At 52.6% G+C, this 12519-nt stretch overlaps 4 protein-coding genes across 4 annotated transcripts; 3 read left to right on the top strand and 1 right to left on the bottom strand.

The window, feature by feature from the left end:
• Window positions 1-342: 342 nt before the first annotated feature.
• On the top strand, window positions 343-1226 carry RPL24 (60S ribosomal protein eL24; the record flags this gene model as incomplete). The annotated part of the gene is made up of 3 exons (XM_053195614.1): window positions 343-393; window positions 678-821; window positions 945-1226. 3 exons carry the CDS (start codon window positions 343-345, stop codon window positions 1224-1226), a joined length of 477 nt encoding a protein of 158 aa, XP_053046953.1.
• A 1679-nt stretch (window positions 1227-2905) lies between these two features.
• On the bottom strand, window positions 2906-3857 carry AHP1 (peroxiredoxin type-2; the record flags this gene model as incomplete). Its single annotated transcript, XM_053195615.1, has 3 exons — window positions 2906-3082; window positions 3437-3639; window positions 3734-3857. The coding sequence occupies 3 exons, from the start codon at window positions 3855-3857 to the stop codon at window positions 2906-2908; spliced, it is 504 nt and encodes a 167-aa protein (XP_053046954.1).
• A 1422-nt stretch (window positions 3858-5279) lies between these two features.
• N0V96_005571 (uncharacterized protein) lies at window positions 5280-5878 on the top strand (the record flags this gene model as incomplete). The annotated part of the gene is made up of 3 exons (XM_053195616.1): window positions 5280-5377; window positions 5427-5592; window positions 5672-5878. 3 exons carry the CDS (start codon window positions 5280-5282, stop codon window positions 5876-5878), a joined length of 471 nt encoding a protein of 156 aa, XP_053046955.1.
• Window positions 5879-10439: 4561 nt separating this feature from the next.
• Window positions 10440-11884, top strand: N0V96_005570 (uncharacterized protein; the record flags this gene model as incomplete). The annotated part of the gene is made up of 3 exons (XM_053195617.1): window positions 10440-10646; window positions 10696-11122; window positions 11172-11884. 3 exons carry the CDS (start codon window positions 10440-10442, stop codon window positions 11882-11884), a joined length of 1347 nt encoding a protein of 448 aa, XP_053046956.1.
• Between the last annotated feature and the right edge of the window lie 635 nt (window positions 11885-12519).

Here is a 12519-nt window from a genome sequence, read left to right as displayed (position 1 = left end):
GAACCAGAGTCGAAAATTGTTGAATCTCGCGAAGAGTGCCAGCCTGGTCTTACCCTCCCCTTCCCGAACCCTTTGACCTCATCGACAAGTCAGCCAACGTTCGCATTCAATACCGCCAATGTACGTTCAATAGATTACCCCCTCGTCCGGTCGATCCTCGATTTTTTCTTTCCGACTGCTGGCCTAGCGATTACCCAACACAACGCAACGTCACCATCCCCGAAAGACAGCCGCTTTCCACGACAAACTTTGCTGGGCCAGACGAAAAGAACGAATTGAGGGTCGATTATAGGAGGATACTCCGAATATTAAGAGGGATTGTTTTCTGACTGATTTATAAAGATGCGCACGTACGACGACACGTTCTCCGGACAGAGAATCTACCCTGGAAAGGTACGATGATGACAACGCCACCCACCCCTCCCTACGTCTCCGATATCATCTTTTCTCCCGTCGATCGAGGGAACCTGTTTGAAGCATGGCCGGGTCGTTTGGGAGCTCCAACCCAGATGGAAGAGTTGGGACATGAGGGGCAACGACTTGGATGAATGAGCAGGCCAGGGGCCGACGATCGATCGACAGGGGAAGGATGATTGCAAGGAGACGACTACACGGAGGAGGCAAAAGACATAAACCACACATGAGAACAAGACGCTGACGAGACTCTGATGATACAGGGTAAGCTCTACGTCCGCGGTGACTCCAAGATCTTCCGTTTCCAGAACGGAAAGTCCGAGTCCCTCTTCCTCCAGCGCAAGAACCCCCGCCGCATTGCCTGGACTGTTCTGTACCGTCGCCAGCACCGCAAGGGTATCTCTGAGGTGAGTGCCAACCTTCGCGACGCTGCCACAAGGGTTCCCCATTCGAGATAACAATATCTCGAACCCATTCACGCGTCGCGAACTTTGATCCTCAAGAGAGCAGATGACTGACCCCCACAACAGGAGGTCGCCAAGAAGCGCACCCGCCGCACCGTCAAGGCCCAGCGTGCCATCGTCGGTGCCTCCCTCGATGTGATCAAGGAGAAGCGCTCCATGCGCCCCGAGGCCCGCTCCGCCGCCCGCGCCGCCGCCATCAAGGAGTCCAAGGACAAGAAGAACGCCGACGCCGCCGCCAAGAAGGCCGAGAAGGCCAAGTCCGCTGCCGCCGGTGGCAAGAAGGGCCCCATCGCCTCCAAGCAGGGCTCCAAGGGCGCCGCTCCCAAGGTCCAGGCCCGTACCCGTTAAACAGCTTTTTTTTCTTCTAGTCTCTTTTCGAGGATGGGGAAAAAAAGAATTGGGTTTTCGTGATGGGTTTTTTCTTCTCTTGACATGATGAAATAAAAAAAGAGTAAAAACATTTCTCTGTCGAGACGGCGTGAGGCTGGTGTGACATGCGGGAAGCAAGAACAAAAACGGCCGAACCAATCCCGGCCGAGGGTTAGGTTTCTTTCCCCTCTGGCTGGTGAGGGGGACCGCTTTTTAGAGAAGGAACGAACGCTTCTGACAACAAACGATTGGTGAAAGGCACAATACGACCAGGTTCAAAAAAACTTGATTGGAGTCGAGGGTTCATTGTGCTTTGAAACGGGACTTTGGGGTTCTATAACTACACAATCTCACGGGTAGCACGGAATTTGCATGGAATTGTCCCAACGGGGGATTCTTACCAACGTTTTCAAGACTTTGTTATTGTTGCCAGTGATATGACTTCATTCTTCTTCGGGTATTCGATGACTTTGTGAGCTTGTTGTGCTCAGTGCCTTGTGGTTGACGATGTAGTTCCAGGAGCTTGACATAAAATTGAGGGACTGTCTCTCAATTATCCCAAAGGGGGAAGTATATCATGGACCTGAGTGTCATTCCGAAGCCGACCTTTCCCACCCCTTTCCTTCGTCGCTCACAGGGCGAGGCTACATGACGGGGGAAAGAAAAGTTACCAAGCAAATTGCACCCCCAAGTGGCTGTCATATCATATAATCCCCTCCTTGGCAGTGGAGAGACAATAATACTCCTTCGATTCCACGGCTTCATGCGCAACATGACTACGCAACAATCCAAGTCAATCCTCTACATCCATTCACTACAAAGACGATCATTGATAAACATCCATGACATCGTCTTCACTCAAGTACATCAAGCCAGCTACCTAGGTAGGTTCCAAGTTAACATCATCACTAGCCTTATAAGAACATATTATAAGAACATATCAAACGCACACCTCCATGACTGACATTCATCGTCTTTTCGTGTCACGATATCCCAAGATTACCCGTATCATCCCTAATATGAGAACAAGACGCACGTATATCATACATCTGCGTAGGAGATCAACCCAAGTGAAAGCATTCAACAACGCCATGATCAGCGTTGGGAAAAAACGCAACCTATTCCTCTCCTTCGGTTCCTTTACCCCCCGTCCGTCTGTCCCTCTTCGCGGCAATATCGCATCTCCGAGCTCCGCTACCGAGACGAAGTCCGTCTGCTCTACTGCGCTCTCCCAAGGCATCTAACAGTGACACGTAGTTCATAGTTCATACCGCGCAGCTCACTCAAATTGCAGCTGTCAGATTAATTACACCCATCATGTCCCCAAGAGACTGGGTTATCAAGCCAGGCAGAAATGTGACCAAGTCTCATGAACCATTCAGATTGTCTCTATTTCTATAAGCGGAAGAAGTATCTCGTGATTCGAAAACCCCCGCACCCTTCGTCTAACGAAAGTTCAAAATTCTATATGATCTTTTGTTCTAAACGCGTCGTCGGAAAAGTTTTCCATTCTTTCCCCTCTTTCGTCTATAAAAAGAGACCAATGTCTTGGTTTTCTCAAAAAAAGGCATTTCTCATCATTTGTAATAAAAAAAAAAGAAGTAACCCGCCCAACGCAAAATTCATTAAATCTTCAAGTGGCACAAGGTACCAACTCTTTACAGAGCCTTGAGAACGGGCTCGGCGCCAGAGACCTCGAGACCCTGGAGCTCAGTCTCCTTCTCGGCGTAGACGACCTTGCCGTGGTCGATGACGATGGCGTAGCGGGCAGTGCGCTCGCCGTGGTTCCAGCCGATGGAGGTGGAGAAGGCGGCGTTGGCATCGGAGGCGAAGACCTGGGAAAGCCAGGGTTAGTTCATCATTGCTTGTGACGGTGATTGTGAGATTGCGCGACGAAAAGATGGTAAGGAGAGGGACACGAATGCAGGGTCGCAGGTGAGGCGACTTGAGCGTATCGTGGTATCATGTTGAGACTCTTTTTCCCACCCCCTTGAGGAGGGGCAGAGTGGGGGTGGGGGGCGGGCGGCGTTTATCGGAGTCGGTGAAGGGGTGAGCTCCACGGAAAGAGGGGGGAGGGTAAAACAACACAACAGCACAGCACAGCTAGAGCTGCCAGCTGAACAAAACATGTCGAGAAAAAAAGGGGGAAAAAAGACACAGCAGCGAAGACAGAGACGGGCAAAACTCACAATGAAGTCGTCCTTGATGTTGTTGGCCTTGCCCCAGCCGGACATGACAAAGGGGTCGTTGTAGGCGAGGAAGATGACCTGGTCGACACCCTTGGCCTTGAGCTCGTCCTTGTGCTCAATGTAGCCGGGCAGGTGGGAGGCGGAGCAAGTGGGAGTGAAGGCACCGGGGATGGAGACGATAACAACCTTCTTGTCCTTGAACTCTGTGTGGACGGGAGAAGTTAGCCACGAATGTCTTTTTTTTTTTCTCGTGATGCTTCACTTGAGAGAGAGAGAGAGAGGCAGAGAGAGACTTACCCTTGGCGGTGTCGTACTTAATGGGGATACCGCAGACCTTGAAGTCGGCAGTCTCCTCCTGGTGGGGGATGTACTGGAAGGCAACGCCCTCGGGGAACTGCTCGCCGACCTTGAGACCAGACATTTTGATGATTTGGTTTGGGTTGGTTGAAGATTGGTAAAGGAAGAGAGGTACGTTGGAGATTTGAGAGTGGATTGGTAGAGTGATTGTTGAAGAATGGGAAAAAGGGAAAAGAAGATCAGATAAAGGAAAGGAAGGTAGGGCGAATTAGTAGTGGGCGGGATATCGAGGGATCGCCGAGTCAGGGTCCCAGGCGCAATTCTGCGAGCTTCCAGGGAAGTGGAGCTCGTGATGATTTGTATTTGAGATACGGATACTACGCTCCTTAGGCGCGGGGCGGCCACTCCTTCCTGGGACCACCGCCGACCATCTCAGGCACAGGTACAACAGGCAAAGTGTCTTTGTGACGAAATACAAGTGGGCAAAAAAGTGCGGACCACGGGGACCTACCGTCGCACTAAGAAGAAGGACTCAACGGTTTGAACTCTGGAGTTTTTTTTTGCCCGCCTTCCCTTTGAAAAGTCACGCAATGATGCAAAGTATTTTTTCCCCCCTGCTCAAGGTACTAAGTAAGTAGACACCAGCAGCATTCAAAGTGACAACAGACAGAATATCCGTATGGGGAGGGTACGAATAGATGGCATGTACCTTGAACTCTGATAACAACAGCAGCAAATGCGCACCTTTTCGGCCCACAGAGTGACATGACGCAAGACCGGGAATTTATGCCGCGTCCGTTTGGGCTCCGATCCCCGGCCTCTCTCCCCCGGTGGGGGGAGGCGAACAAGGGCCCCTCTCGGCCGTCCGAGCATCCAGCCTGTCGGCCCTCTACCAACGTCCTTCGGAGTTACTGCGCCAAGAGGTTGACCTCTAGGAGCTTTTGTCATCATGGCGAGGTCCGGGTGCTCAAGACCCGGCGGCGTGGCATTCCTGATGTTGTGGTCGTTGGCGTGCAGTTGGTACAAAGTCGGCGAGCATGTGCTTGTCTGGATTTGCCTGACTTTATCGTCCGAAGAACCGGCCGCCGGGACCTAGGAAAGTCAATCGTCCGGTACCTGGTTCACCACGACAGACCGCACTGCATGTCAGCGCGGCTCTGTGTGCTGAGGCAGAAGCTGCGCCGGCGTCGGCCTTTGCTTGTGACTGCAGTGTTCTCTCCGAAAGCCATCCGGAGTGTGAAAGACTCATCATGCTCAAACCAGATTGGAATTTCTCAGTCAGAGCTGAGAAGTTGAAATTCAAAAACTTTTACGCCTCATCTGACGTCGTTCCGTAAGAGCAGAACCCGCGGTGTTTGCCAAGGGCGCGCTGATGACAGCTGACAAAGGCCGAACTTCCGGCAGCCTGTGCCTGTGATTGGTTGCATCGTCCGGTGCCTGTGTCCTCTTCCAGCATGACTGACAAGTTCAAAACTGCTGTCCATTGCCATGTTATTAACTCCATTACTCTAGACATCATCACTTGGAAAGACCGATTGTTTGAATCATGGCTAGCCAGGACGAAGCCAGACCGCCGTTCCCGCCCTTCACCGAAGAAACCGCGAGGATCAAGGTGAAGGCGGCCCAGGATGGATGGAACTCCAAGTCCGTGCCCATCAGCGGCCGAAGCAGACGCCCACTGACATCGTCACAGAAACCCCGCAAAAGTGAAGATGGCTTACACGCCCGACTCCATCTGGCGCAACAGAGACACTTTTCTCCAAGGTCGAGATGAGATTGAGCAATGGCTCACCAAGAAGTGGGAGAAAGAGAATGGCTACCGGCTGCGCAAGGAGTTGTTCGCCTTCACCGATAACAAGGTAGGCTCCCCAGAGTCATCATTGACCCTGGAGCTGTGGCTGCGCTTTTGAGAGTGCACTGACTGACCTTTGGAATAAGATTGCCGTTCAATTCTGGTACGAGTGGCATGATGAGTCGGGACAGTGGTGGCGGACGTATGGTCTCGAGGATTGGACGTTTGCTGAGAACGGGCTTATGCGCAAGAGACAGATGAGCGGGAACGATGTCAAAATTGAAGACACAGAGAGGTGGTTCCGGGATGGCGTTGATGCCAATACCGTTGATATCTCTGAGAGGCACTGGTAGATTGTATACCCTGGGCCAAGACATTGTTTGAACTGGGAAGATCTGAATCCTTCCCGGAGACTAATAGGGCATAACTTCCAATGGCTCGTACTATGATTAATGTTTCTGGCGGCAGGGCTTTTGTCTCGAAGTAATAAGTCCAGAAGTTTGCAGGCTGACACCTGTGCGTCTGTTGGATAAATTCATCCAGCGTGAAGCCACTGTAGAAATTGCGCCATGGTGTCTTGAGGTTTGTGGAAATGTTATCAACCAGATGAGGAGCGAGACAGCCACATTTCTTGTCAAGACATCCCATAGGAGGCCCATGTTCGAGATATCAAAGACAGGAGTAAACATGACCAGCAAGCCGACAGCGAGGAACTCGCGAGTTCTCCACGAGGCGGGAAGTACGAGTGACTGTCCCCTCTAATTTTGGGAGCCAAGCACCCAAACACCCAGGTCGAGATCCTTGGGCCAGCGCATGGCATGGGCGGCACGCTCCCGACGTTAATGGAACGCATCTTGCCATCGAAGATAGCAAAGTGACTGAAGCCATGGTTCACGCTAGAGAATTTTCTTGGTTTTGAGTAAAAAGACGTAGGGGAGAGCTAGCGTCGTGTGGTGCAGGTCGCCAAGCGAATGACAGGAGCTTGACGCCACGATCCAAAGAGGCGGTTATGGAGACTGGAGAGACGGTGTGAGAGCTAGGGGAAGAGAGCGGCCCCTGCGCGAGGACGAGATGATGGCAATCAGCAAACCATCGACCCTGGCTGACGGTTCGTGTTGATAAATGAGGTCGTCCGAGCCTGTCGTCGTTTCAATCGAGACCTTTGAGGATATCAAGAAGTGTGGGTAGGTTTACCAGAAGCCCCGACAGAAAGAGCAGAGACGGGCTGTGACGAAAACCATCAGCTTGCATATGATCACGCCGCGTTCAGAGCAGCACAGATACCTACACACCATGGCCATTGTACGGCACGATAGGCGAGCCAATACTTTGTACCGGACGCAGCTGGAAACATGCCTGGCGATCTGTTCCTCTCGGGCCGGAAGCAGCGTCGCAATCGGGTAACGTGTGACGTTTGGCTCGGCACAGGGGTTCTGGCCATTCGTTGGGCCGTCCGTCCCGCTGGAGGGGGGTCGCTTCGAGATGACTGCAATGATTTGCACCAGGGATGTCCTCAGCTTTGTGACCTGAATTGAATGCTATCTTGTCCTTTGTATCGACAGCTGCTGCGGTGCGATGGTGCGAAAGTGAGGTTGGAGTAAGATGTGGTCTTTGCCAATGTTACAGGCGGCCGATTCGCAAAGTAGAGCTACTGAGAGCTGGCTCGATCGGATAGCTGGCTCATCGACGCTACACAGAAAAGGCGCTGCTCGGAAGACGGTTGGCACACATCTTGGAGGGGGGATGGACGCACGAAGACTGACCTCGGGGCGACAGCTACGGCGACCATGGTCGGCGACGCTAGGTAGCGAGCCCGAATAAGCCGAGGTAGTCCACCAAGGCTTTTGGTAGGTAGTGATTTGATGTGACAGGCTGGATATGAAATTTACTCAGGCTGGCTGGACTTGTCTGGCGGGTGGGTGACGGTGGGTGAAGGTCAGGAGCTAGGATAAGGTGGTGATTGAGCGAGGGTTTGATTGGCCGTTGATGTAAGCAGGGATAAATGTATCGATTGGCGAAAACCTAGACGTGATTGAGGCGCCCCTTCAAGCTCTTCACATTCTTCGCAGGGATGGGTTGAAGAGGCTAGTCGTCCCGATCTTACATCTCGCCTTACCGATCTGGTTCGCTGATGAGGACCTTGGCTAGCATGGTAACCAGGCAGGGGAGTATCAGCATGAGGTGATAATATGGCAAAAAGCAATTGCTGTTTGAAACTTGCCAAAGGTGGTCGATCCTGGTGGGGAGCATTCGTGTAAGTAATCTCGTCTGATCTATGGGATGTCTGTCGTTGAATTCGTCTGATGAAGTTTGCGAAGAAAAGGAATTCAGACGGACATATTACATAAGTCGAATGCTCAACCTCAGTGAATCGGGCAAGGTTCTTTACAAATGGAAGTCGCTTCTTGAAAGTCATATGACAGGTACGAACAAGGCACAGATGCAGAGAGGGAAGGAAGGAAACATCGTCAATCGATCTCGGGGAAGGAACGCGCACAGACCATCGATGCAGGGGACCCTGCCAGTAAGGAAGGTACCTTCCGGCCTACCTTACCTTACAGTTCCTACCTCAGTATCCGCACAGAATATCCGTAAGGTACTTCGTAATAGGTACCTTCACCACCACCACCACCACCAACTACCTAACCCCTTGCCTCTTTTTTCTCCTCCACCTCCACCTGGGCAGCATTTTAATCTTTCTTCTTCTCATCTTGTTCCTCTCTCTTCCCCTGGTCAGATGGGTATACCTACATACGGATACTTCTCATCAAGCAAAGCCCACTCCAGGCACGCCTCTCAGCAATCCCGCGCTTGTGTCGTTAGCCCCAGCGTCTGTTCACAGCCTGCCCTACGCCGGATCAAGTTCTCCTGAGCGCCGTTAGGCGAGTGGCACACCTAGGCTCAAAGTCAAACTTGACTTGGACCACGTTACGTTACCTAGTACCTAGTACCCTTCGTGATCCGACTTGACGGGCTTTGGGTATGGGGGCTAACGGACCTGAGCTTCCCCAGCGCGGAAGCATTCGCCTGATCCGTTGATGAACTCAGCGCCATGGCGAACAAAGGGAGTCCTGCGTTGGCCTCTCGGACCCGGGCCTCTTCTCCGTCCACAGCCAGACGACGACAGGAAGTCTGTATCTTGGAGGCTTGATGTGGGAGGCGCCGCCTGCTCTCGTCATGGTCCACCTCCTTACGGCCGCCTCCTACGCCTCCGTGCCCCGGGCCCGGTCCCCTGGAGAAAAGAGAGAAACGAGTCCTAAGGGATTCGCCCGTGCCTCACTCGACTCCGGACCCAACTTCTGATGCTGGCTGCTGTCGTGTCGCTTGTTGCTGCAACAACTTGAGGCGAAAGCAGCACCCGATGAACATTTGACGGATTTCACCCAACTTCCAAAGACATCACTCATAACTCTCACGCCGGTCGAAAAAAATTCCAAGCCTTTGGGTCTCTTCTCCCCGCTCTCCTCTTGCCGATCTCCTGCAATCTCCCATGCGACAGGTATCCGTACCTACTATCAGCCAATTCTGCACTCTGCAGAGTCGATTTTCCCCAAGCAGGGAAGACAAGCCCAGCTGTGAACTGTCTCAGCCGAACACACGCTCCTTACTCGTTCAGGAAAGCCTCGATGCTAGTGCCGGGCCACTCCACCAATCGCCACGATGTTGCAAGAGATCGACAGTGATTTCGCTGTTTCGGGAGGCTCGTCACCTATGTCTTGGGAGCAGGTCTGCAATGGGAGAATAGGGCGCTCCTGAGGCGTCCAGTCACTTGGTCATGTCGTCGCAATGCTTTTGGCTCACTCAGTCCTCATTTGTCTTGTCGCCATAGTACAGCAGTTTGGGCCTTCACCTTGCAAACGCAAAGCGCTGTGATCTTTCGTATTGTCCAAAACAATGGTCACAACAACGCAAGGCGTGGTAGGTAAGCAAGGCTCGCTGCGTAAACTATGGAAACCAACGATACGGATGCTAGCACCATTCTTGCTTCTTCTCCTTCATACCCACATGCATCCACGGCCAAGGCTATGTCTCTCAATGTCCTACTACCCTATGCTGCGTACAGAATTCAGAAACACAGATACATACTACACGGTATTCGTACATCGCCTCCACCCTCACGCGGGTGCGCTATTCCTTCTGCGTCGTCCTCCATGCCTGCCAAGCGTGCCTCAATATCAGCATCACCAAGCAAGTCCGAGAAGAAAGCACCATCCCTACCCACCATGTCGTTCCCACCCGTCCGCATTCCACCAGGAAACAACAAACGTCTGGACGCCTCACCCATCCCAAGTCCCAGTGTCCCACAGGAACCCCGGCCACAGGTCGATTTCGCGCTTTCTGGATTGGCCCAGCTTCAGCCCTCTCCGTCAACGGAAGCCAGTCATGGCCAAACAAAGTCGTCTTTCCGTCGAAATGTGTGTGGGGTCTGGCCATCGACCTGGCCCTGCCCATCAGGCCTCGACTCTCGAGATATCTGGGCACGGGTTGAAGGGCACGCCTACGCCTGCGTTTCTCCTCTCGCTGCTATATCAGTCTCCCCGTGCCCTCGACCGGTTCACTCGTTCCTTCATCTCCAAGCTTAGTTGTGTTCTTCGCTACTCCCAGCCCTTCCACCCCTCCCTCAAGGCGAGCACTATTCTTCACCGTGCAGTAGCTTGTAGTTCGTTCCAACCCTATCTTAAGCCCAACACCACTCTCTTTCCCTCAACTTTGTCCGGTCTTACTCGTGGAACGTCATTCCTGAACCTGGATACTACAACTGAGAGGCGGCCTTTTTCGACCAAAGGTTTCTGGGCATTCACACATCCTCACCGTCATACAACCTAGAACCTAAGATCACCTACTTCATTCGCTTCTCCACCTACTATCAACAAGTCTGTGACATTTCGTGTCACCTCTATCAAACATCCAACTATGGGTCTTCTACCTCTCACCTACCGCCGACCGGTATACGTCAGCAAGACCAGCTCCGCCCGCGAGAGCACTTCAGATGTATCTGATAGTGGCGATGAAAAGCAGAGCAACACCTCTTCATCGTTACGCTCCGGCAGTTCTGGAAAATTGCAGGGCATCCCGGAGTCGCTCACTTTCGACAAGATTATCAACGGCGGCACATGTCCTGTAGGTTGGCCTCACGACTTTGATACTGTCCAAAGTACTGATCTGATAGCCTTGTACCGTACGTGACTTCATGAATTACCTCATCTACATTGAGCATGCGGCGGAAAACCTTCAATTCTTCCTCTGGCACCGGGACTTCCAGAAGCGTTTTGGGGAAGCAAAGACGTCTGACATGTCTCTCGCCCCCGAGTGGACCGAAGCCATGGAGACTGATCTGCTTCAACGCATGAACAAGGAAAAGTCACAGAGGATGCGCAAGAAGCCCGGCCAAGAGATATTCAAGGGGACCGATTTCGAGAAGAAGGGTGCCACGAGCGGCATCGTGCAAGACTCCAGCAACCCTTTCCACACCCCTCCACGCACCCCAAACGACTACGAAGGCTCAGTCTACACGGGGTCTCAAGGCGTGTCGAATGCCGATTCGTACCGCTCTCAGGCCAGTGATGCGTTCGCGGCCGTGGGTGCCAAGCAGCCCTGTAAGTTGTCAGACTCGAGGGCTCAAAGTCATTTGTTGACAGATTCTAGTCACCATCCAGCCATTCCGTGAAGAGATTGACCGTGTTATCGCCACGTACATTATGGAGGGTGCACCGCGACAGCTCAACCTCTCGGCCAAGGAACGTGACGCCACTCTTCACGCCCTCGCGTACACTACCCACCCTACGGCCTGCCGCTTGGCCATTAAAGTAATTGAGAACTCTCTCCGCCAGCAGGCTCACCCCAACTTCATTCGTTGGTCCATCTGCAACGGTAACCCCGCTCGCGTCTTCTTCGCCCGGGCTCTCGGTGTTGGTCTCATTGCTATCGCCTTTGTCGTCGCCATCTTGATTACTCTCAGCCGTGCGGGCCGCGGATGGCGAGCACTGGCTGCCATTGGATGGGTTTTGGGCATTTCCACCTTGGTCGCAGCCTACAAGGGCATGTGTGTTGTCCTCCACGGTATGCACCATCGTCACGTTCGTCCCTGGGAGCTCTTCGTGGACGAGGAGAATGACGACCGCAAGACTTCCTTCGACACGTTTGGATCTAACAATAGCTACGAGTCGGAGCCTTGGGTCATCAAGTATGAGAAGCGCAACATTGTCCGCAAGATCTTTGACCGCGAGGTTTGGATTGAGGAGCCTGCTCTGCGCACCATCCAGGATACCATCTTCCTTCAGGCAATGCTCTGTGCCGTACTCGTTGGCGGTGTCTTCACCGCCATCTTCGTCGCCATCCCAAAGCATGGTTACTTTTGAGTGTGTCATTTCCGAGACAGACAGCTGGGACAGCTTGTATCACAAAGCTTCTGTTTGTTGGTGGCCTTGATAGGTGTAATCGGGTATGCAAATAATGCTTGGAACGGACGGTGAGAACCAAAATACCATTTTGCTTGGGCGCGGCGTCTACGGTGCAGGAACCATGTTTAGTCGTATGGCTTCGTATGTGTAACACGTAATTGGGCTTGTAGTCCCAAATTTTCGATCGTCTTTGAAGGTCTCTTCCACGGTATCGTATCTACAGACTACGTGAGTGATCTATTAAACATGGAGTATTGGAAAGGAAATGGACAATAGGAAGAGGATCAGCTCTGCCGGGAGGACTCGAGAACTTGTGTGAACTACCTTACCTTAGATAATTTACCACTAGTAGGCACTCGTTGGCTTGGCTTAGGTATTATCCAAGGTAGGGTAAGATATAACGTGCCTTACTTAGGTAGCGGAAGAGGGCAGAGGTGACAACCCGAGTACCCAGCCTTTACTACCAGCAGTCGGGTGTTCAGGTAAGGTTGGGGCTTGAGCGATGATGGTACCCATCTGAGAGATGGGAACACCAGAAAAATAAAGGCAGAAAGATCCAGTCCCAGACTCCCGGGAGGACTCGCTGACCTTAC

Source organism: Colletotrichum fioriniae (genome assembly GCF_027942845.1).
Source record: "Colletotrichum fioriniae strain IMI 355084 chromosome Unknown scaffold_6, whole genome shotgun sequence".
NCBI lineage: Eukaryota > Fungi > Ascomycota > Sordariomycetes > Glomerellales > Glomerellaceae > Colletotrichum > Colletotrichum fioriniae.
This window is presented reverse-complemented; position numbering and strand designations above follow the sequence as displayed.